General features: G+C 45.2%; 1 protein-coding gene across 2 annotated transcripts in view; it reads left to right on the top strand.

The window, feature by feature from the left end:
- Positions 1–23313, top strand: part of HIPK2 (homeodomain interacting protein kinase 2) — a 188055-nt gene that overhangs the window by 140144 nt on the left and 24598 nt on the right. The window contains exons 5-10 of one of the 2 annotated variants that reach the window (XM_082846982.1): positions 599–685; positions 2835–3019; positions 8025–8187; positions 11861–11987; positions 13079–13200; positions 20427–20569. In XM_082846982.1, coding sequence (XP_082703108.1) covers positions 599–685; positions 2835–3019; positions 8025–8187; positions 11861–11987; positions 13079–13200; positions 20427–20569 — 827 coding nt within the window. Of the gene's footprint in view, positions 1–598; positions 686–2834; positions 3020–8024; positions 8188–11779; positions 11988–13078; positions 13201–20426; positions 20570–23313 lie in introns of both variants that reach the window. The other variant, XM_082846981.1, reaches the window with a different exon arrangement.

Here is a 23313-nt window from a genome sequence, read left to right as displayed (position 1 = left end):
GGGGACACACAGAACTGACTCCGGAGCCAGCTGCCATCACTGGCCCTGGGACCTTGGCAGGCCCCTCAAGCTTTCTGTTCCTGTTTCTCCCTCTGGAAACTGGGCTGGCAGCTGCCCTCCCTAAGATGGTCGTGAAGGGCGTTACGTGAGTTCACGTGCTTTAGAATAGCGCCTGGCACATAGGGAGAGCTCTGCGTATACGAGTTTGATACATCAAATTAACATTGTAAAGCAAGTGGAAAAAGGGCTTCTGCTTTTCCACATATGGAACCTGACCTTATTCCTTAAACTTAGGGCAGAACGTAGGTCTCTCAGGGTTGTGGCGTATCTTGCTCGTCTGGGGATCCTCCAGACCTGACTCAAAGCAGGCCCCCAGCAGGTGTTCATGGGAAGGAAGGAAGGAAGGAGGAGGGAGGAGTTAGTGTGGAGGCTAAAGAGAGGAAGGCATTCGTACGCAGGTCACTGTAAGAAGCATCCTAGTCTCCTTCTCCGAAAGGTGGGAAGAGACCCTCCGGGAGAAGCAGAAGCGGGCAGGTTTGAGTCACAGTGACTAGGAAATAATTCATATTACCAATGGGCTTTTGCCTCTCTTGACCAGACACCAGATGACCATGAAGCAGAGACGGGGATTAAGTCAAAAGAAGCAAGGAAGTACATTTTCAACTGTTTAGATGATATGGCCCAGGTAAGCTCCGTGGGTGAGTATGCAGTGTTAGCCCTTTAAAAACCAAGCACAGCAAGACTTCTGCGAGAGCAATTAATATAGGATGGTGGGTAGAAATCCACATTACTCAACTGTGGTGGTTGACCTTGACCTTAAACAATGATATGCCAGCCTTAGGAAGAATGCCATTGGATTTGTGGAACATTTTTAAAACCTTACACCAGGACTTCCCTGGTGGCGCAGTGGTTGAGAATCCGCCTGCCAATGCAGGGGACACGGGTTCAAGCCCTGGTCTGGGAGGATCCCACATACCGCAGAGCAGCTAAGCCCGGCGCCACAACTACTGAGCCTGCGCTCTAGAGTTCGCGAGCCACAACCACTGAGCCCATGTGCCACAACTACTGAAGCCCTCGTGCCTAGAGCCCATGCTCCGCAACAAGAGAAGCCGCCACAATGAGAAGCATGAGAAGCCCGCACACTGCAATGAAGAGTAGCCCCTGCTCACCGCAACTAGACAAAGCCTGTGTGCAGCAATGAAGACCCGACGCAGCCAAAAATAAAAAAATTTTAAAAACCTTACACCAGCTTTTTAAAAATGGCTTCAGTTTATTGGTTCCCAATTGTAAAATAGTACTGGACAATCTTACTGATGTCTTCACGAGAAGAATTCAAGCCCATTAGTACATTTGAGTTTAATGCCCATGATTAGTTCCCTAGGGCTACCTTAACAAGGGACCATAAACTGGGTGACTTAAGACAACAACATTTATTCTCTCGCAGTTCTGGAGGCTGGAAGTTTGAAATCACAGTACCAACAGCCCATGTTCCCTCTGCAGGCTCTAGGAAAAGACTGTCCATGCCTTTCTCCTAGCTTCTGGCGGCCCCTGGCAATCCCCGGTTTCCCTTGACTTGTATCTGCATCCGGCCAGTCTCTGCCTCCTTCTTCATGTGGTCTTCATCCCTATGTTCCCTCTTGTCTCTGTGTCCAAATCTCCCTTCTTTCTCTTATAAAGACAGCAGTCATTGGATTTATGGCCCACTCTACTCCAGTATGACTTTAACTTGGTTCCATCTGCAGAGACCCTATTTCACAGGTACCGGGGATTAGGAGTCACATCTTCTGCGAGAACACAGTTCAGCCCACTGCACTCAGTCTCTCTCAGCTCACTGGAGGGACCACAGGCTCTCACCTTTGTGCCCAGAGAAAATTCTAGAATGTCAGCTATTTTTAGGGTAAAAACTAGCCTGAAATCAGGGCAACCCAAAGTGAGTTTTTCTTCAAAGCCATGAAAAATAAAGCTACAGACCAATAAAGACTTAGCACACCTCTTATGGAAGAGAAGTGTATCCAAAAATCATGATTCTGAGTAAAGTATACTTGTCAGTTGATTAGAAGCTTAGATTGCCTGAGAAAACCGAAATCGCCTTCCCGCGCATGTCTTGGAAAATATAGAAAGCACCACAAAACAAGGCTTTTAAAGGCCATCCTAGTATAAGCTTTTGCTCTTGGAAGAAAAATCCTGTGTTCAGATGTCCTGCCTGCCTTGGCCAGAGGTGATCCCAGCGAACCCAGGGACTTGAATAATTCGGGCCCTAGTTCAGGACCTGCAAGAGGACTGACACACCATAGGGGTGGGAAGAGGGTGCTGAGGCCCCAGCATCTCCCTCGGAAGGTTAAATAAATAAACCTTTTTGCGTCTTATTTTTTACCGCTTGGTTGTAATTATTGTTTTTTTTAACTGTGGGGAAATACATGTAGCATAACTTTTATCAGTTAAACCATTTGTAAGTGTACCATTCAGTAGTATTCCGTCTCCAGGACTCTCTTCATCCTGTGGTTCTTTGCAGTGAGGCGTGATGTGAGGTGTATTTCCGCCTAAGTGATGAACAGGAGCCGGGTACCCCCGGCACGTTTATACATTTGCAGGTGCCGGCAGTGGCCTCTCCCTTCCCGGCGTGCCCTCCCTCTGTCTCTCCTGCAGAGAGAACAGCCGCGTCCGGTGGGCAGTGATGACCCGAGGCAGCACCTCCCACGGGGCAGACACAGCCTTCCGGGGGTTGGGAAGGGGTGACCGAGAGATTAGGATGGAGCTGCAGGGCGCAAACTAAGAGGGGTCAGGGGGAGGGAGGCCGCGCGGGCTCTTGGTAACCTGTCGCCGCTTGCTTTCAGGTGAACATGACGACGGATTTGGAAGGGAGTGACATGTTGGTGGAAAAGGCGGACCGGCGGGAGTTCATCGACCTGCTGAAGAAGATGCTGACCATAGACGCTGATAAGAGAATCACTCCGATCGAGACCCTGAACCACCCCTTTGTCACCATGACACACTTACTCGATTTTCCCCACAGCACACAGTAGGTGTCCCATGTGACGCTTTATTCCAGGGCTGGGCAGACTTTTTCCTGAAATCCCCAGATAGTAAATAATTGAGGCTTTGCGTCCATACGGTCCCTGTCACAGCGGCTCAGTGCTGCCATTAGAGCTGAAAGCAGTTGTAGACGATACACAAACCGATGAGGGAGGCTGTGTTCCGGTAAAACTATTTATCGAAACAGGTGGTGGCCACATTGGGACCCTGGGCCGAAGTTTTCTTGACACCAAAGAGGGGGAACGGTGGGGCGTGAGAGGGCACGAGGCCGGGTGGGCCGGACCCTGGGGGTCTGTGCACGAAGCGAGGTGCTCAGAATGGCAGCGTCTGTGACGCAAAGCCACGTGCGAGGGCAGAGGTCACGAGTGGACTCAGTCCAGTGTGGATCTGGGTGTGTTCTTTCGTTCATTCATTCATTCGCTGTGCGGTGTGCTATGCCAGGGGCTGCAGTATGTGGGGAGTAAAGCAGATGGGACCCCTGCCCGCTGGAGCTTACAATCTGTAGGAGAGAGGAAGGTACTAAACCAGCGGTCCCCACATATCCAGGATGCTATCAGGGGACACATAGGACGGGGAGAGCATGTAACAAGGGGGCCTTGCTTGGGGCATGGCGGGGAAGACCCGAGGACAGGACCGCCAAAGGAGAGGGAGGTGCCTGGTGGAAGGGCCTGCGAGAGCGGAAGGGGCGTTGCCGCATGGAGACTCCAACACGGGCAGGACCGGCCCTGGAGCTGAAGGACGGGGAGAGATGAGGCCCCAGGATAAGCCAGGGGCGGGCCTTCCGTGTTACAGATTTCAGCCTTTCTTCTAAGAGCAACGGGAAGTCATTAAAGGATTGATGGCAGAGGAATGGCTGGTGAGAGTTGTGTTTAACAGAGATCTGTCTGCTGTCGCTTGGTCAAGTCAAATAAGCTTGGAAAAAAATGCCCATCAGATTTGGCAACTTGGAAGTTGTTGGTAACTTAGTGAGAGCTGTTTCAGTGGATGGTAGAAGCAGAAACCAGTTTAGCAGGTTGAAAGATTGAGAGGTGAAGAAATAGATAGTACCCTTTTCAAGAAGGAAGGCTGGGAAAGGGGAGGGAAAAAATAGAGGGGTGACTAGGGAAGGCCCCAGGGTGGGGTTTCTTTTCATATGGAAGAGACTTGAGCAATTTAAGATGCTGATGGGAAGTGTCTGGTAGTAAGAGCTTAGAGATAAAGGATGCTCAGAAGATGTTTCCCGAAAGCTTAGGTAGTGGGAGGTGGCCTAGTAAATGGAACAGAGAAATAGAGCAGAACCGTTGAGCGTGGAGGTTGGACATGAATAGCGCGGCTGTAACTGAGCTTCCCAGGTGAAGGCATGGAGAGACACGGAGGGATGGAGGTAGCTGGGTCCGTCAGGTGGAGTGTTGCCGGGCTGCTAAGAGAAAAAGGTTGACACGGAGATAGGCGTTGGCAATGGAGCAACTGAAATCCAAAGTGATGGCTGTGGGAGGCTTAGCCAGAAGAGAAAGGAAGGGAAGATGGGAGGGGTCCAAAGAGACTGAGTGGTCTGATCAGCTCAGAGATCGTTTAGTATAGTAATAGTCGAATAAGCCAGATGGGTAGAAAATGTGACCGGATGGGAGGCTTGAATTTCTAGGCTTGAATTTGGGGGATGCGAAGCAGTTTCCGGTTGGACAGTCTAAGGAATGGGTGGCTGGAATTGACCGCAGGTCACTGGAGGTGAGAAGGAACTAAGAAGCCAGGATGTCTGACGAGGAGTCAGGGTGACCTCTGAAGTCTCCCAGGTGGGCAGGACTGAGCTAGTGGCCCAGGCCTCGGCGAAATGAGGAGGAAAGAAAAGACATGAGGTTGTGCGGCCTGAGCGTGGGAGGGGGGTAGTAGGAGGCACCATAACAAAGGACCACTGAGTGGCTGCGTGTCTTAAACAGCAGACATTTATTTTCTCATCGTTTTAGAAGCCCAAGATCTAGGTGTTTGACAGAGTTGCTTTTTCTGTGGCCTCTCTCCTTGGCTTACCCATGGCTGTCTTCTGCCTGTGTCTTCACATGGCCTTCCTTTTTTGCATGTCTGTGTCCTAATTTCCTCCTCCTTCTGAGGAATTGGATTAGGGCCCACCCTAATGACCTCGTTTTACCTCTTTAAAGATCCCATCTCCAAAGTCAGTCACGTTCTTAAGTACGGGGGGATTAGAACTTTAACTTAATGTGAATTAGGGGAGCACAGTTCAGCCTGTAACAGAGAGTAACGAGAGATAGCACTTCAACGTCTCGACCCCGAGGCGCTTGGGATGGGAAAGAATAAACAGTCACCTCCCTGGGTGTCTGCTGGGAGAAGCAGGGTGCTCGAGAGAGCAGCAGATTGTAGATAGGGTCAGGAGGGAGAGGGAATACACGGGAAGAGGCGCGGATCAGAGACAGCTGCAGGTCATCATGGGCCCTGCCGTGGCCACAATCAGATCGGGCTGCTTAAGGCTGGATTTGACCTTAACCAGCATATGAGAAAGGATGGTGTGTGGCACCTACCATGGACGGCGCTTCCTCAGTTTTGGGTCTGTTCCTTACTAGCTGTTGTTGAGCAAGTCAAATTTTATTGCAACGACCAGACATTGCCTCTAATTTAGAAGCACGTTTGAAACAACCAAACTCCTGTATAAAGAAGGAACTTGGGCCCATCCCTTGCAAACTCTCATTATGGGATTTGTCCTTTTTCTGGGTGTGGTAGGGGTAAGTCAAGGGGTGTCAGTCTATATCACAAAAGAAAGGCAAACTTGGTGATTTACTGGATGGGGCCCCATAAGATCAGTCTTTGCGTATTCGGGGTGAAGTGGGATGACTGAGAAACAGCTATAGATAGGAGATGGAGGGGTGCTGACTAGCGGGCTCCCGTTACCGTCTGCACCAAGTCAGTGAGACAGTCCCCTGCATAAAGTTGGGGGCTTGGTTGAATGACCTCAGGGTTCTGTCTGTCCCTGGGTTCTGTAAGGAAACAGATATAGGGTGCTTCACTGTGTGGGATGAAGACCAAGCGTGGAATCCACGGGCATCAGCTTCCAATTCAGAACTTGGTGTGAGACCAAGAGAAGAACTGACAACTTAGATTTCGGAAAATAAGCCTCGGAAGGAAAGAAGGGTCTTTGCGCATACCCAGGCTTACCTGAGAGTAGGCCTGATCCCCAGGTAACCCTAGAACTTGTTGGGCAGACCGTGGAGAACTCTGGGGCTAGAAGAAACCTCCAGGCCACCCCACCGCCCTGCTAGAGACCCCAGCTCTGGGGCTCGGCCAGGGTTACCCCAGCATCCAGATTAACAGGTGAAAGAGACTCCACTCATTTCTCCACGCCAGGATTCTAGTGCACAGATTCCTTAAAAACCACTCTCAGAATGAACCCAACGTGAAAGTGCTTTCCTCTAACTGAAACTAAAAACTCAGACCGTTTCAGCTAGAAGATTCTGAGTCTAAAAGCTTTGTGTTGAATTGTCAGAAAACCGTTGATGCATTAACTACAGTCCAAAAAGAACACAAAATCTATTGTTTGATTCCTTCAGCCTCCATGTGAAAGCACTTAACAGTGGGCTTGACACTTCGTAGATGCTCAAAACATGTTGGCATTACCAGCATTAGTAATAGTGTTTCTAGCTCTTGGTTACTGGAGAATACGTTTTCCTTCCTCTCCAGGGCTGTCAGTCAGTAAATGTTTATTTAGTGTGCATTGTGTAGCCAATGTAAGTAGTCATTAACTCAGAAAGAATGTCTAAGTCAGTTCAGAACATCTTTCATGGAGAGGATGTTTTGGGATAGCCCACAAGCACCTGCTTGGCCCAGAATATAACTTACCTATAGTATGTGGAAACAGTATGCATTTGTAATCTTAAAATAGTAGAATTTTATATTATTAAACTATTTATACTTAAAAATAAGTATTTTAAATTGAAATTTAATATTCATTGCCTTGAATATTACCATTTGAGGAAAATTAAGTTTAATTAGAAGAAGACACAAGTGAATGAAAAACAGTGTATAAATTCTAAAGGACACTATATGGTGGATTTTCAAAAGTTTAGTCAGGGCCACTCGTGGCTTTCCTTGTCCTTGATGCTGGTGTCAGCAACACTTCTATACTTGACTTTCATAATTAGAGTTTTGTTTTGATTCACAAATGCAATGGAGGAAGAAAAAGAGGAAGAGAAAGTTGACTTCATGTAACTGGGCAAGAAAGAAAACTGAAAGGCAGAATGAAGGAAGGTAAAGAGAATGTACATGTGTAAGTGAAGACTGCCAGTGATTAGCTCTTGATCTTGAAAATTACCCATCCTCTGTCTGCTTCAGCCTTACTCATAAAATAGGGCCAACGGTCGTATCTCTTCCCCTCGTGGTTGCTGTAGGACTGAATGAGACAGTGCTTGCAAACAACTACCACACTGTCAGTAAAGTTAGCCACTAGCAGTAATCATTAAGATCATTGTTCTCATTCCATACACAATCCAGGGAGGAACAAGCGTGGCACAAGGTCCTGGTACTGGGTTGGCTAGTTCCTTGGCTGACCCCTAGATGGCGCTGGTGCCCTAGACTAGCTGGAAAGGGTGAGCGCAAGGAAGGTGGAGGCAGGTCATCAACTGCTGTTCAACGCTCCCAATCAGAGAACTTATACGTTTGTTTATGCACCAGAAACCACCTTGAAAGCTGAGAATGAGCAGTGAAGGTGCAGGCAGATCAGCAGCATGAGGAAGTGCAGTGAGAGCCCAGAGGTCTGTTGTGCTGGTGGAGAACCTTTACCCACCAGGATGGGGAGAAGAGGTAGTGAGACAATGGGGGGATTCATCTAAGTACCGCTGACTCTTGCAAATGCAGACGCTGCATGAGAAATCCAGGAAATTGAGACCTAACGTGAAGTGTCCCGGTTGTTTTGTTTATTAGATTAACTGTTCTCTCTCCGTTTTCTCCCCTGGATTTCACCTTACCTTCTTGTCTTTCCCTAATGCCTCTGTCTCTGCCTTTTGCGTGAACAGCGTCAAATCATGTTTCCAGAACATGGAGATTTGCAAGCGTCGGGTGAACATGTACGACACGGTAAACCAGAGCAAAACCCCTTTCATCACACACGTGGCCCCCAGCACATCCACCAACCTGACCATGACCTTCAACAACCAGCTGAACACCGTCCACAACCAGGTGAGTGGGGAGCGGAGGGGAAGGCAGGCGGGGCTGATAGTGTGAGCGACAGGAATTGTACTTTCCCACCAAACCAAGTCAGAAGACAAAACTCCTCCAATATCACGTACAACAGACAGAATCCCTCTGCTGCCACGTTCAACTCTGTAAGAAAGTGTGTGTTCCCAAGGTTATTTCCTTTGAGAATCCCAGGCACTCTTTGTATTGACTACTGGCTCATCGAAAGGTCCCAGAAATGACTCACTAAGGGAGTTACTTCTGAGATGGTACCTCTTACTGCTCTCCTGTCTTTATGTGGGAATAAGGTAAAGGAGATGCTGTGATCCTTTTATGACCGACATCTGCCTGATAAAGAATTCTAGAACTGGAAGGGATGCTGGCGGTCACCCAGCTCAGGCCCTTGCTCCTGGTATCCACACTGCTGGGTCCACATGGTCTCCTTTCAAGACAGATAAAACCTGTCCTTTTCCAGTTCTTGGGGAGAATCAATTCACCAATCTTGTCACCAGAATTCCAGCAGTTAGAACTAAAAAGGGACTGGGAAACTGAGGTTTTCTTCCTGCAGCTTTCCAACCTTTTGCAGAAAGTTAGCAGAATCTAGCACCTAATACACTGCTCGAAATATGGATGACACCCAGGAAATAGTTACTGAATGAATAATCCCCAAGTCCTCACTCAGGCTGCCTCTGGCATCTAAGAGACTTTTACTTTTATTCCCACCAACCAGCCTTACCAGTTCCACCAAATAAATGTCCCTAGATTTTTTTCAGTCTTAATATCAATCTTTAATGACAACAGCACACCTCTGTGTGTGTGTGTGTGTGTGTGTGTGTGTGTACACACACACCCCACCCCATAGGAAAGGAGTGTATATGTTCTAATCCTGAAGTGTGAATACTCTGCCGGGCCATCTACTCTTTTCCGACAGGTCCCCTACTCCCACGGAAGAGTCATTGACCCTGTTTTCCAGGCCATTCCTGGCATGGTGTGTTGCTAAGGCCCAGCTTTACTTCCCAGCCTGTCCTCTCCTTCTGCCTAAACTCTAGTAGGAGAGGCTGCCTGGAATCTGCTGCCCCCTGGGGGCCCTTGATGTTCTTACAATTCTCCTTAGTGGGAAGAGCTAATGTTCTCTACAGCCTGGAGTCCAAAATAATAAACATTCCCCCCCAGTGCCTAGCTCAGTCCTCAGGCTAAGGCGGCCACAGCCAGTCGGGTGAACTCCTTGCCAAAATATCACCGTGGTTTTGGTTTTCATCACCAGAGCCCCATCACAGTGAGTGGACTGTCTTGCTGGTGCCGTAAGCAGGAAGCGTAGAAGATACGTTGCAATGGGAAGGTTGGCCTAACTGTGAGGAAGGAGGGCCAGACCAAGATGCATATACAGTATTCGTTAGGCAACAATTGGAGATTTTTGAGCAGGGTGGTGACATGCACAAAGTAGTCTTTTGGAAAGAATGTTCTAGCCTCTGTGTCCAAAACGAATTGGAAGAGAGGAAGCAGAGGCCAGAGCATCACTAGTCAGGGCCTTACAGGTCCCAGGACAGGCCTCAGCTAAGGAAGTAATTAAAAAGAGGGTTCTGGGGACGTTTCGAAGGAAGGAGCAGCAGTACCAGCGACTGGCCAGAAAGGGGAGTAGTTGAGCGCCAGCGTGGGAACTGGAGGAGATTGGTGCTAGTGCCCTGACGAGGGAAGCCCAGAGGCAGGAAGATGTGAGGAGGGTCTGGTCTCTGGTGTGTAGAGTGCAAGCAGGTGGTGGGAAGTGTGTATGTGGGGAAGCCTCCCGGAGAGGTGAGGCCATGGAGAGAACAAAGAGGAAACACAAGTCGTGCCATCAGTAGCAACACAGATGCTGGCCCAATACAGACGAATGTATATAAAACAGATAAACAACAAGGACCTACTGTATAGCACAGGGAACTATATTCAATACCTTTTGGTAACCTATAATGGAAAAGAATATGAAAAAGAATATACACACACACACACACACTATATATGTAACTGAATCACTTTGCTGTGCACCAGAAACTAGCACAGCATTGTAAATGAACTATACTTCAATAAAAAATAAAAAAATTAGATTGGCCCAAAAGTTCGTTCAGCTTCGTAAGATCTTATGGAAAAAGTTCATAAGATCTTACGGAAAACCCAAACGAACTTTTTGGCCAACCCAATAAAAGATGCTGGCCCACACGGGTCACACGTGCATCCCCAGTCACACTACCTGGAGGCCAGTTGTGTGGTGCTGCAAAAACAGACACTTATTGTTACAATAATATCTTAAAATCTGAACATGGGCGCCAAATAATTTAGTGATTACTTTCAAATTCGTTTGCTTTGCACTGAAATTCAGCATCAAATATAAGTATAAAAATCATGCAAAATGAGACTTTATCCTTTTTATCAAATTTGACACACATGCATACCCTTCTTGAAATCCTGATTTTGTATGTGTCCACGATATCCTTGTGGCTCTTTCCCTCCTTACTTTTTTAGTGCTTGTAACCTCTAGTGGCAAAACCTCTTATAAAGGTTGAATCTGAAGCCATAGGTAACTCCACCTATCTTGCTAAAGGCTCAGCATGAAGAAGACTAAGATGGGGTGAAACTGGAGAATTCTCAGTTTAGAATTTCTTCTCCTTCCGTGCGTGGCTTTGCTTCACATGGAATTTCAATCTCAAATGCTGTCTCTTTCTGGAAGAGAAAGGGAAGAGGACATAACTTCAGTATCTATCTAACCCATCTCCATTTAAGTTCTCTTGACCCACTGGCATCTTTCCTCCCTGCCTTCCAGCTTTAGTAGTTGAACGCCAGCATGAGAACGCACCGAATTCCAACAAGCAACCCCAGTCTCAGCATGTCCCTCTCCGTCTCTATTTCTGCAGCGTATTTCTTTACAGTAACGGTGCTCTGCAAACATCTCAGGGCATCTGTAAACAGTGCTGCCCTTAGACCTGAGAAAAAGGGCCCCCTGCCTGGGCCCTCCCCAGGTATGTGTGCTTCCATGCCAAGCTCTGGATACCTGGCACCCCAGGCTTGGTTTCATCCTCCCCAGTATGGACTGTACCACCAAGTCCAAACACATGCACCCAAAGGCCCTCAAGTTGTGGGACAGAGCTGGGACAGGGAGAGAAGGAAGGCAGGCATTCAGCTCCATGTTCCAGTGGCCAAGCCAAGGAATCCAAGAGGGATTCAAACTCAAACCCAGTCTTCCAGGTGGTTATGAAAGTGTACGTGTCCAGGTGGAAGGGCAGAACGTAAGTCCTTTAGCCGAGTTTTAACTTTGCAGTATTTAGACATGATATGCAGGCGTCCACTTGCATTTGCAGGCCCCATGAATGTTAGGAACAGGCCTGGATGTAAGCACCAAAGGTGGTTCTGTCTCATGGGGCTGCAGGTGCCTGCTTTCCCCTGAGACTTCCCAACTATATTTCCACTCCCCTCTGTTTTTGCTTTTTTGCTCTTGGTTTTCGTTTGTTTGTTTGCTCTTCTTTGAGTTCATTTATTTGATTTAGATTCGTGTCTCCCAACATGCCACTTCCCTCATTTTTTATTTGTGTTTATTTTTGTTTAATCCCCACCATTCCTTTAGGCTCCCACCTCCACCAGTGCCACTCTTTCCTTAGCCAATCCTGAAGTCTCCATACTAAACTACCAATCTGCACTCTACCAGCCCTCAGCGGCATCCATGGCTGCGGTGGCCCAGCGGAGCATGCCCCTGCAGACGGGAGCGGCCCAGATCTGCGCCCGGCCCGACCCCTTCCAGCAAGCGCTCATCGTGTGTCCACCCGGCTTCCAAGGTAAGGCTGAGTGGACACAGCCTCTCGCCTGCTTCCAAGAGGACCACCTCTGGGGCGCCAGCCCCCAAACTCCTCTGTCCTGCTAAAGCCCTCTTCATTTCTTTTGCTGAGAGCCCTGGCATCACTGAACTTGAGGGCCCCCGTACTGCGGCAGCCAGCCTAGAAACAGTGGGACTTACGTTTCGGCACCAAGTCAGTGCCTTGTTATTCTCATCACCTGCCAGTGGTTTCGGCCCAGGCCCAGTTGCTGTCTGTAAATCAGCGCATTGTGTGTGTTCCCATTGTTATGCTGATGTCAGCTCTTGCGTTTCCTCACATGGAATATCCTGTGTGGCTTATCTGTAAAAAATTGCCGATCTCCGACAGCCAACTAGTCCCAGTTCTTGTGAAGAATATAAATCTGTCTGGAAAGCATTTCCTGGACACCACCCCCGACCACGTGCCCACCAGGTGATCCTTTGGCCATGCACCCCGGCCTCTTCTCCTGAAGACTCTAAGCTGGAGTTGGCTGCTTGGTTACAGTTTACACAGAAAGCTCAAGAATTTGTCTCTGAAACCCTCCTGGTGTAAGTCGACGTGGTTCAGTCTGAATCAGTGCAATTCCAGCCGCCTCACTCCTCCCCCAAGGCCTGGCTTTGACATACGCAGATATATCTTCATGTCAAAAGCAGTTGTTTTCCTGCTGTAATTTGCCAACATAACTGTTCCACTTTTGGCTTTAAAGATTCCTTAATCTTTCAAAGACCTAGTCTTTGAAAACATTCAAGGCTGTTTTCGTGGTTCTTTTAAATTTTAAGTTAGAGGGAATTCCCTGGCGGTCCAGTGGTTAGGACTCCACGCTTTCACTGCCAAGGGCCCGGGTTCAGTCCCTGGTCGGGGAAGTAAGATCCCGCAAGCCATGTGGCATGGCCAAAAGAAAAAAAAAAATTTTTTTTTTTAAGTTAGAAACTAAAGGGGAGACTTCCAAAGGACCAGGCGGTATCTAGTGCCAAGGGAAGCTGAGAGCTGACACAGCGGGCTAGGAAGGTTCTCCTCGTCCAGCTGTTTCCAGTCACTTAGCCCTTTTCCCCCTTGCCCGTTGTCTGGACTAGGATTGCAGGCCTCTCCCTCTAAGCATGCTGGCTACTCTGTGAGAATGGAAAACGCGGTTCCCATCGTCACTCAAGCCCCAGGAGCTCAGCCTCTTCAGATCCAACCAGGTCTGCTTGCCCAGGTAATTCTTTCTTTATTATTACTGGTATTACCATGATCCATGTTAATGTTGCTCACAAAAGAGCTATATCTTCGCTAATTCCCTCCCTGGCAATGAGTTAGATGCTTGAAATCATTAGAATATATCAGTAATATTCTGAATGATGCCCAGGTGAATTACCTTCCTAAGTATCTAGCTTACAATTACAAGAAGAAATTTAGACACAGGGAGAGTCTGGGGAAATTATCATTGTATCTTTGTAATGCAAATTAATATGGGAGACCTAGGGTTTAATCCTAACTCTCTGTGACCCAAGGCAAGTCAGTTAGCATTTCTTCCTTGTAAAATTGAAATTATTTTTTTAAAGCCAAAAAGAGCCTTGGAGATTATCTCTTTGTTTTATAGTTGAAAACCAGGATCACAGAAGCTTTGGGACGGAACCTTCCTTATCTGTTCACACAGGTACTCTGACAGATTCTTAGAATGAAATCACAGAGGTGAAACTGGTTGAAAATATGTAAAGTGTTGTGGAAATTTTAGGTAACCATAGTGGTGTAATGATAATAGTAATCAATCCTTAATGTCACTTGAACCTTAATAACAAATATATCCTCATTATGCCAGGCACTTTACAGTTGTTATTGATTTAATCCCCACAACATAGTAAGGTATTTGTCTCCTTTTGACAAATAGGGGAAATGAAGCACAAGCAGTGGCTCAAAGTCACACGGCAATTAGGTGGCAGAACCAGAACAGAAACCCAAGACACCAGCATCTGTATTTTTACCACCATGCTGTACTGTTTCTGTTGTTGGGCGTCAAGGACAGCTTGACCAAAATGTCGTTAGTTTAGAGGCACTTTTGTTTTTAAATAAAGTTGGTTCCCAAAGACACTTACTTATGGTATCTTTTGTTGAATAGAGGTTTGGGGTTTTAATTTTAATATAGTCAAATTGCATAGGTCTATTTTGGACTCACTCTATGCTATTCCATTGTCCTCTCCAATATTCCTATTGTCTTAACTATTATGACTTTAATATATGTCTGGTATCTGGTCAGAAAAGCCCTGCTCCTATATTGTTCTTCAAAATTTCGCTGTCTATTCTTATCCCTTCGCTTTTCCATGTGAATTTTATCATCACCTTTACATAAGAATTTTGGTTCCAAAACAAGCCAAAACAAAACCCAAAACCCTGGTTTGTATTTATTGGACTTGCATTGGATTTATATTTACTTTTAGGAAAATTGACATCCTTATAATATTAAGTCATCCCTGAACACGGTATAACTGTATATAAATTACCTTTTATTCCTTTCACTAAAGTTTTCTTTTGTTAGAATAATTCCTAAACATTTTACAGTTTTGTTATTAATAACTTTTTTAACTGTATGTTCTAATTATTTGTCTTTGGTTCATAGGAAAGTAACTGATTTTTCTTTATTGAGTTCGTTATGTAGCAATCCTTCCAAACTCTGATTAGTTCTGATTGTTTCTGTGAATTCCCTTGGATTTTCTATGTAGACTGTCTTTTCATTTACAAATGATACAGTTTTGCTTCTTCCTTTACAATCTTTATAACTTTTATTTATTGTTCTTATATCACTGTGCTGACAGCCCCTCCAAAACAACGTTTAATAACAGTGTTAATATTGAGCATCCTTAACTTGAACCTACCTTTAAAGGAAATTCTTCTAGCTGCTTGCCATTACGGATTTTGTTTACTCTGAAGAGTTGATAGGGACGCTTCATCAAGTTTGCTAATTTTTTTAATGAATTAATATTAAATTGCATCAAATGTTCTTTCTTCATCTATTGAAATGCTCCTGTGTTTTTGTTCCTTTATCTGTTAATGTACCAAGTTACTTAATAGATTTTGTAATGTTAAACTATCCCTGTATGTCCAGGGTGAACTTTATTTAATCATGATGTGCTTGATGTGTTTGTATGCTTTTCAATCCTGGATAGTTTGCAAACACTATAGCTAGTATTTTTGCATCTATGTTCATAAGTGAGAAGCGGCATGAATTTCTTTCTTGTAGAATCTTTATCTGCTTTGGGCATCGAGATTACACCAATCTCGTAAGATATGCTGGATATTATTACCTCTTCTTCTGTTTTCTGGAACAGCTTGTTTGAGATTGATATTAGCCATTCTTCATCTCTTTGTTCTTATGTCCAAACTGAGACTGCAAATGACCACTAACACCAGCTTCTGCTGGCACAGAAAGCTGTGTCTTGCTGAAAGTTTGTAAACAGAGAACCTTCAGCGTATAAAGCACACCTTCTACTCCTTCCTCTGTCTCTGGTCCTCATAGCTCCCTTTTGTTTGCAGTAGGAGTGGCTGGGCCCGTGAGCCATGGTCGCTGAGCCTGCGCGTCAAGGACATGGTAGACCAAAGTGCCTTGACATGCAGAGACGCCTAAGAGAGATTAAGTTTAAAAAAAAAAAAAAGTCCTGTCCTATCTAGCATCACTGTGTGTCTTTTTGTTGATTGGTTGCTTTTGATTTTTCTGTCACTCAATTCATGCCAACATGTTAGCCTATTAAGGTCGAGCTTTCCTAGGTTTTTGGGTTTTTTCCTCTTTTTTTGGCTACGTTGGATCTTTGTTGCTGCGCACAAGCTTTCTCTTGCTGCGCACAGGCTTTCTCTAGTTGCAGTGAGCGGGGGCTACTCTTCATTGCAGTGCGTGTGCTTCTCATTGCGGTGGCTTCTCTTGTTGTGGAGCATGGGCTCTAGGCCTGCGGGCTCAGTAGTTGTCGCTCGCGGGCTCTAGAGCGCGGGCTCTAGAGCACAGGCTCAGTAGTCGTGGCGCACGGGCTTAGTTGCTCTGCGGCATGTGGGATCTTCCCGGACCAGGGCTCGAACCCGTGTCCCCTGCCTTGGCAGGCGATTCTTAACCACTGCGCCACCGGGGAAGTCCTCTCCTAGGTATTGTTTAATGGTCCCTTCAAAGGACGAAACTAAGCTAACTTCTAAAACAAGTAGGGCAACTATAAAAAAAAAAAAGAAAAAAAGCAACAATTAAACACGCAAGCTGACGCCTTCATTTTTCTTGGGATAAATTTCTAGGTATCAGGCAGAGGCACTCCAAAGATTATTACTTTAAATATATCCCAAAATTCTGCGTATTTCTTTTTATCTAAATAGTTATACTTTTTCCAGGAGTTTATCTGTGAAAGTTTAGAGAGTCTTTTAAATCCATCCCTCATGTTAGCTTTGTTTGCTCTGCCCTTTTCTGCCCCACCTCCCAGCAGCATCACATGTCCCTCAAAGGGAAACACTCTCTCTGGGGCACCCCAAAGATGTGTTCATGGAAGAAGAGGGTATAATCACACCCTCTCATTTCAGTGACATGAGGGTGACATGGATTGCCTTACCAGTAACGCTTTTTTGATACCGCCTAAAAGGAGCTGTCACCTCTGTCCTTCCAAGCCCCAGGCCAGAGCTGGCATCTTGACCACCATCAGAAACTATGAATGAGTAGGTAAAGGTAGAGAGATGGGAAGTACAGTTCTTGATTGATACAGTATTGGATTCATCTCACGTTTCAGATGGCAGATCCCAGACCCGCTTTGACCCTTCAGAGCCCCCAGGATTTGGAGATTTCTGGTTGCCAGATCCTTGTAGACTCTGCCCTGCCATGAAGGAGTTTTGTGCATTCTTCTAGCCAATCAGCGTGTATCACCGGAACCCCTTTAAATGTTTCCCTAAGGATAAACCACTGGCTTGGACTCTTTAAGCTGTTAAAATACAAAACTTCGATGCTTCTCAAAACCTTCTCTGGTTACTTTCAGCCAGTCTTTCCAGCCATTCTGTCTTGCCGTCTGTGTCAGTCTTGCTTGGTGCCTGATACTGTTAATGAATAAGGAAGACTCTCTCATACCACTTTTATGCAGTTACCACCAACACCTGATCCTGAACAGGGCCAGCACTGTTATGTATCATCTCCATAAAAAGAGGTAGGAGTTTGGCTGAGAGCGTGGGCTCTAGAGTTTGACTGCCCGTGTCCAGGTGCCAGCCCCACCACTTACTGGCTGTATCACTTTGGGGAAGTTATTTTTGAATTTAAGTTTAATTAATTATTATCATCGATATTGTATAATTATTTTCAGCTGAGCCTCATAATATACTATGATTCCATTTCTTTTCCTGTACAGCGTGTTGTTCCTGGAATTAATGATTGTCTCACCTTTTCACTGGGTTAGTTTCCTCTGTGTCTATTATTACGCAGCCCCAAACTCTTCCAGAGTTCTAAAAGGCTTGTGTGTTTGATGTGTTGATGTGTTTGAACACATTGAGAAGTTCGGTGGTGGTTATGTTTCTCTCTTTCTGAAATCTTTTAAGACTCTCCCTGTCTACAGTGGTCTGAGGTTTCATGACTGCATGTTTCCTTGTGAGTCTTTTAGAATACATTGTCCTGGACAACCTATTTGCCCTTTTTACCTGGAGAATTTTCTTTTATTTTTGCCTTTGTTAACTTCTTCCCTTCCATTTTCTCTGTTCCCTCTTTGCAGAATTCTTATTAATTAGGTGCTGGTGTTTCTGAAGTGATCTAATGATTTTCATATCTCCCCCGACCCTGCCCACCTTTTTGTCTCTATATATTCGATCTATGCTACTTCCTAATATTTTCTCAGCTCTATGGAATCGTTAATTTCTGTTGTCATAGGTCTCATTTCCAAGAGTTCTTTCTCGTTCTCTGAATATAGGTATATCTTTTTATACATGATCTTGTTTCATGGAGATATATAGATAGATTTTTTTTACCTCTATGAGGACATTAATTACATATTTTTTTGAAATTTTCTTCTGATTCCTACACTGTTGTTGTTTCCTCTGAGTTTCATTTTTTTGTTTTAGTCTCTTTCATCTTAGGAGCTTCCTTTAAAATCTGGCGAGCCCTGGCCGTTCATTCATATCTAAGACTGAAGCACTGAAATAACTGGAGAGCTTCAGGGGCAGGGCGGTGGACTTCTCCATAGCTGAACGTGGGCTTCTGTATAGACCAGTAAGGAGTGAGCTCAGCATTTTCACTGGCAGATCCCCTCTCGTCAAATGTATCTATATTTTTTTCTCTTGGAATAGTCAGTTTCCCTAGAGAGAATCCTCCAGGCTCCTGCTTTGAGACTGGGGAGGCCGGGTAATAATTCTACATACCAGGGATCTGGGGGTGAAGGCATCTCATAGTTTAATATACAGACTTGTCCTTAGATTCCTTCAGTCTGTGAACTCAGTAATCGCCTTTCTGGTTAACAGCTTCTAAAATTTTGTTAACTGTTATTGTCACTTCCTGTTCTCTTTGTCCTATGGCTCTATATATTTTTTTCATTCCTTCACTGTCATTTTAGTTGAGCTTAAAGAGGGAGAGCAGTAAATGTATGTTTAATTTACCATATTTCCAGGCAAGGTATTTAACTTCTCTGTGTTTCAGTTTACTCATTTGAGAAAAGGGAGGGGAAAACAGTCCCTACCTCACAGGATTGGTCTTAAGAGCAAGTCAGAAAATCTATTTATGGTCTTAGTTCTATGCTTGGCACACAGTATGCATCCAGAAATATCAGCGCTAACCTTATAAATTATAAGGCAGTAATAAATTATAGAAATATCTGATGAAGTGTTGTCTGAAATGAGCTGAACACACCAATCAGTGATAGAGGTACAAAAATATCTCCCTTTGAAGTAAAATGTTAATATTCATTTTAGGGAAATAGGGAAAAAATAATGTCCTTAGCTTGATGTCAAGATGTATTATTTTAAAATGACATTAGTCAAAACACATGCTTTTTATGAGATCTGAAATAAGTTCCAGGCAAAATCAGTAGAAATCTTACTGCCAGTGAAACTGTTATTCATTTAAGCTTTTGAGCTCATAACTGTTTCAATTAAATTATTTTTCTGCTCACGGTGTTTGAATTCAGTAAACCTGAAATACAGTTAAGTATAGTTACTTGCCTTGGTAGAACTGCTTCCTTCATTTCATCAACAGACATTTATTAAGCATTTACTGTTTTATCTGTGGTCCCTGAGCTTTCTGCCTCTATCAAAAAAGATCAATAAGCAAACAGGCAATATCGACAAGGTGTAAGAGATTTCACTGGGTCTCATCTGCCACAGAGATGACAGGATACACCTGGTGAACGATCCACTCAGGTCTAAACTGCGGCTGTATCATTTTATACACATCACTGCTTATTAAGCCTTGACTCAAATTTGTAATCCACTTCCAGAAGTGCTTGTTTGTACGTGTGAGCCAAAACACACGTATTAAACACATGCACAGTTTGTGGAGCACTACATTATATTAGTTACCCAGTGTCAGTCATCTCCATCCCAGTGGAGAGAGAGGTATAACTAAGATCCCAAATCTTTTAAGTCCTTGATCTGCCCAAGAGGAATTTTACCTTAGTGGTGTTCCTTCAAGTGTCCAGCTTTGGACAGCTGTGTTCATTGTGAATCATTTAATAACCAAAGGCAAGCAGAATAGTGACTGAAGATGCAGAGAGCTCAAAACACAATACACGCACGTGCACGCACACGTGTAAGTCTGTTCAAGGAGGAATCAAGAAAGTTCGTTTTAGACTTCTTAGAAAACGCTTAATATTTACGAAGAATCAAGCTGCGACTCCCCCACTGTCTCATTTTTGCTTTGAGGAAAAGTCAAGGTAATTCTCAGGTAAGCTTAAGGTCCCAGCTAAGGATTGTACGTCACACTCGCCTGCCCTCAGTTGCAGGCAACTATCGGATACTTGGTGATCTCAGAATTATGTTAACTTAGATTCAGAAGATAACACAAGTTGGACCTCTAGATTCTAACTGATAAACACAAGGCAAAATATTAAATAAAGGATACTAGACAGAAAACTTCTTGAGGGCAAGAAGTTACCCTTGTATGGCCCAATTCACCTACCTCAATCTCTCGCACGTAATTGTGTGACAGAATAAATCAATAAATGAACTCTTGGAAATTGTAAGCTTTGTTCATTAGAGCAAATTTATAAATAAGTCATTCTTCAATGTGAATGAATTGCTTCCATACAGTTCTTCGCCCATATCCTTATTATCTTCTGTTGACGTCCCATGTGCTAATTTTATCTCCCCTGGATTTTGAGGCCAAAGAGCAGGTCTCCACTTTCACACCTATCACAGGGTCGAGCACAACTCTGGGCACAAAGTAAGTGCTTGACTCATGCAGATTGATTTTATGACTAACAGACACGGTGACAGCAAACGTCCTCTGTCCTACAGCAGGCCTGGCCAAGTGGGACCCAGCAGATCCTGCTTCCCCCGGCGTGGCAGCAGCTGACTGGGGTGGCCACGCACACGTCGGTGCAGCATGCGACTGTGATTCCCGAGACCATGGCCGGCACCCAGCAGTTGGCGGACTGGAGGTAAGCGAGGCAGCAGGCATGTCTGGGATGGGAGGCACGTCTACCACTGACCCAGAGAGCTGCCGGGCTGGCCTGTACCAGAATCCCCTGCTTTTTAAATTAAAAAGATTATTAGGTGGAATAGACTACAGTGTAATGAGAGGTTATTTTTAAATAAATGTGTACCAGGACACTCGAAAATCAGCTTCATTACATTATGGTCAGTTGTCATTTTCAACCCAAAATTCAGTTCCATTATTTGATCACCAGTGTAATTCACCAGACTTGGCATGGGACGATTTTTCTGGTTGTTTCTCAGAATTAAATTCCACTCCCAGAAAACAAAGATTTGTCACCAGCGAAAGGATGCGGAAGAGAGTCCCCGAGGCTCCTATGCAATTCCGGAAAGTGTTCTCGAGGTGTTCTGAGACGCGAGCACACTGGAGTCATCGCAGACCTCCCAGGGGGAGGCTTGACAGAAAGGGCTTTATTTGGGATGATAAACTCTGGTGTGTTTGCTGAGTGTGTCTCTTCAGTTGATAGTCATATCTTCGAGATCCAAGTGCACTTTCCGCAGACCCCAGAGGCAACCAGCTGACAGCCACCAGCATGCCACACCCCCTGCATCTGTTTCCCAAGCCCCCCACCCCATCCCGCTCGCCAGCTTCATCACTGGCACATCGCTCCGTTGTTTTTATGGCCGCTTTCCACTTTTCCTTGTACCTGCCACCCACCCCACGCCAACACCACCACCATGCCCCGCTGCACCAGTGCAGAACCAAATGGCAGCCCCCAAGTTGTCCCCAGCTTCCCGTGGCCCCCTGCACTGTCTCTCTTTCAGCCCAAACAGCAGGGCAGGTCGCACCCCTCACCCTCTTGACAGCCTCCATACCAGCCATGGAGCCTCCTGACAGCTCCTTTTCTGCCCTGAAAGGCTACTGTGAATGAAGAGCTCTGGACAAAAGGTCGAGAGGTGGAGAGACAGGCCCCCAGTCCAGCCTCAACTGCAGCTTCCTCTGTTCTGCCAGTTAATTTTCTAATTACTAATACACTAATTCTAATTTAATGTAGTAAGAAGAAGAGAGGAACACGGGCTGCTTATCACAGCCCCATTCACCTCCCACTGACAGCACCCTTCCTACATCTCCCCCCACTCATTGGCAGCATTTTCAAACCAGGTAAAACTGGGCTCATGTCTGGCCCTGCAGGACGTGGGAAAAGTTACTTAACCTGTGTGAGCCTTGGTGCTTCTTCAGTAAAGCGGGGACATGCGTCTATTCATAGGATCGTTGGGAGGTTTAAATTTAAGATAAAGAAACAAAGCACTTGACTGAATTTAACCTACCCTACCAGCGCCTGGTACATGACAGGCAGTAAATAGATCTGTTATCTGCCCTTCCCCCGTTCCCACTGGTTCATGCTCAGCAAGACCACCTTCCCTCTTCAGCTCATTAGGAACAGCAACCAAGTGGAAAGCTGTTTGACCAGTTGTGTTTTTTTCCTCACCCCTTCTTCTCCTAAAAGACCACACGTATGCTGTACTCCTTCTTTCCTTTGTCTTTCAGCATTTATAGCTCATTGAATTTCAGCAATACTCACTCACTCATGCGTATTTTCTTATCCCTCATCCCTCCTCATCTCTGATCTGGTGACCACAGAAGACACCTAAAGGCAACACAGTTTCTTTTCAGTCTCTTCTCCATTTCATGTGTGGTCCAAAGAACGTCTGTGATCATGGCTAATAAACAAAAGAGAAATACCAGTGCTAGACAGGTATCAAAGGAAAAAGAGTGCCATGTCTGTAGATGAAATAGCAACAAAGTAAAGAAGCTACAACATCAGTTTCTAAAGTTCATGGAAATGTCCAAAAGTGTCTCCCTACTTCTTTTTCTCCTATTCATCTTTCTCCCTAAGTTTCAAAGATAAATTTCATAATATTTTAAATATTCAGATGAATTCTATACCTTTTCATTTTATTATGTATTAAATGGGTTTTTATGGGTAATTCTCTTAATTCACCACTACTCTTAATATTTCTGTGGGAAAACAAGCCTTTGAGTGCCACACAACCCAGATCCCATATAACCCATTTTCAGGATAATGGCTGGCAGTGTTTCTTATCAGCATGTGTCTGACGTTAGTAATTTTCACTTAGTACCAAACTCTATGCATGTCTAGTCAACCTTCAGTTAATCTAATTGTTCATTCAGGAAGCGTGTAACTCATTAATCAGCTGCTACACGCCCGAGCATTGTGCTGGCCGCTGAGAAAATTCTAAAGTGTTAACACTTCCGAACGCCAGAAACATACGGCGCCCAGCCTTCGAAGTTTGTTTTTCACATAAACTACAATATCCTCCCTTATAAAGTGGTATTACTAAGATATCCTGCCTCCCTCACAGAGTGGAATCACCCACTGAAGGCACTTGGTAAATTCTAAAATAAAATACACAGCACAGTCACCTGTTCAGGGACTTGAAAAGCTGGAGGGAATATTTATTTTCTCTCCCCAGAACTTAAGCTGAGTCTGCCTACTTGGCATTCTCCCCGCTTGAAATGCCCTCTTTCTCACTCACCTAGTTGTGTCCCTACCACTTAAATGTTACTGCACCAGGGAAACTTACCTGTTGAAGTCACCTGGGGTGGCTCCTCCCTTCAACAACTCTCCGGGTAGTGAGAGACCCACCTTTTTGTTTTAGTTTGGCTTTTAATTGGGGAGGGAACTTTATCTTATAAACGAGCTCTGTTTCTATAAAACCAGTAAAG

This window comes from Leucopleurus acutus (genome assembly GCF_964270905.1).
Source record: "Leucopleurus acutus genome assembly, chromosome: 9".
NCBI classification, from domain to species: domain Eukaryota; kingdom Metazoa; phylum Chordata; class Mammalia; order Artiodactyla; family Delphinidae; genus Leucopleurus; species Leucopleurus acutus.
Note: the sequence above shows the minus strand (reverse complement) of the source record. Positions and strands in the feature narration are given on the sequence as shown.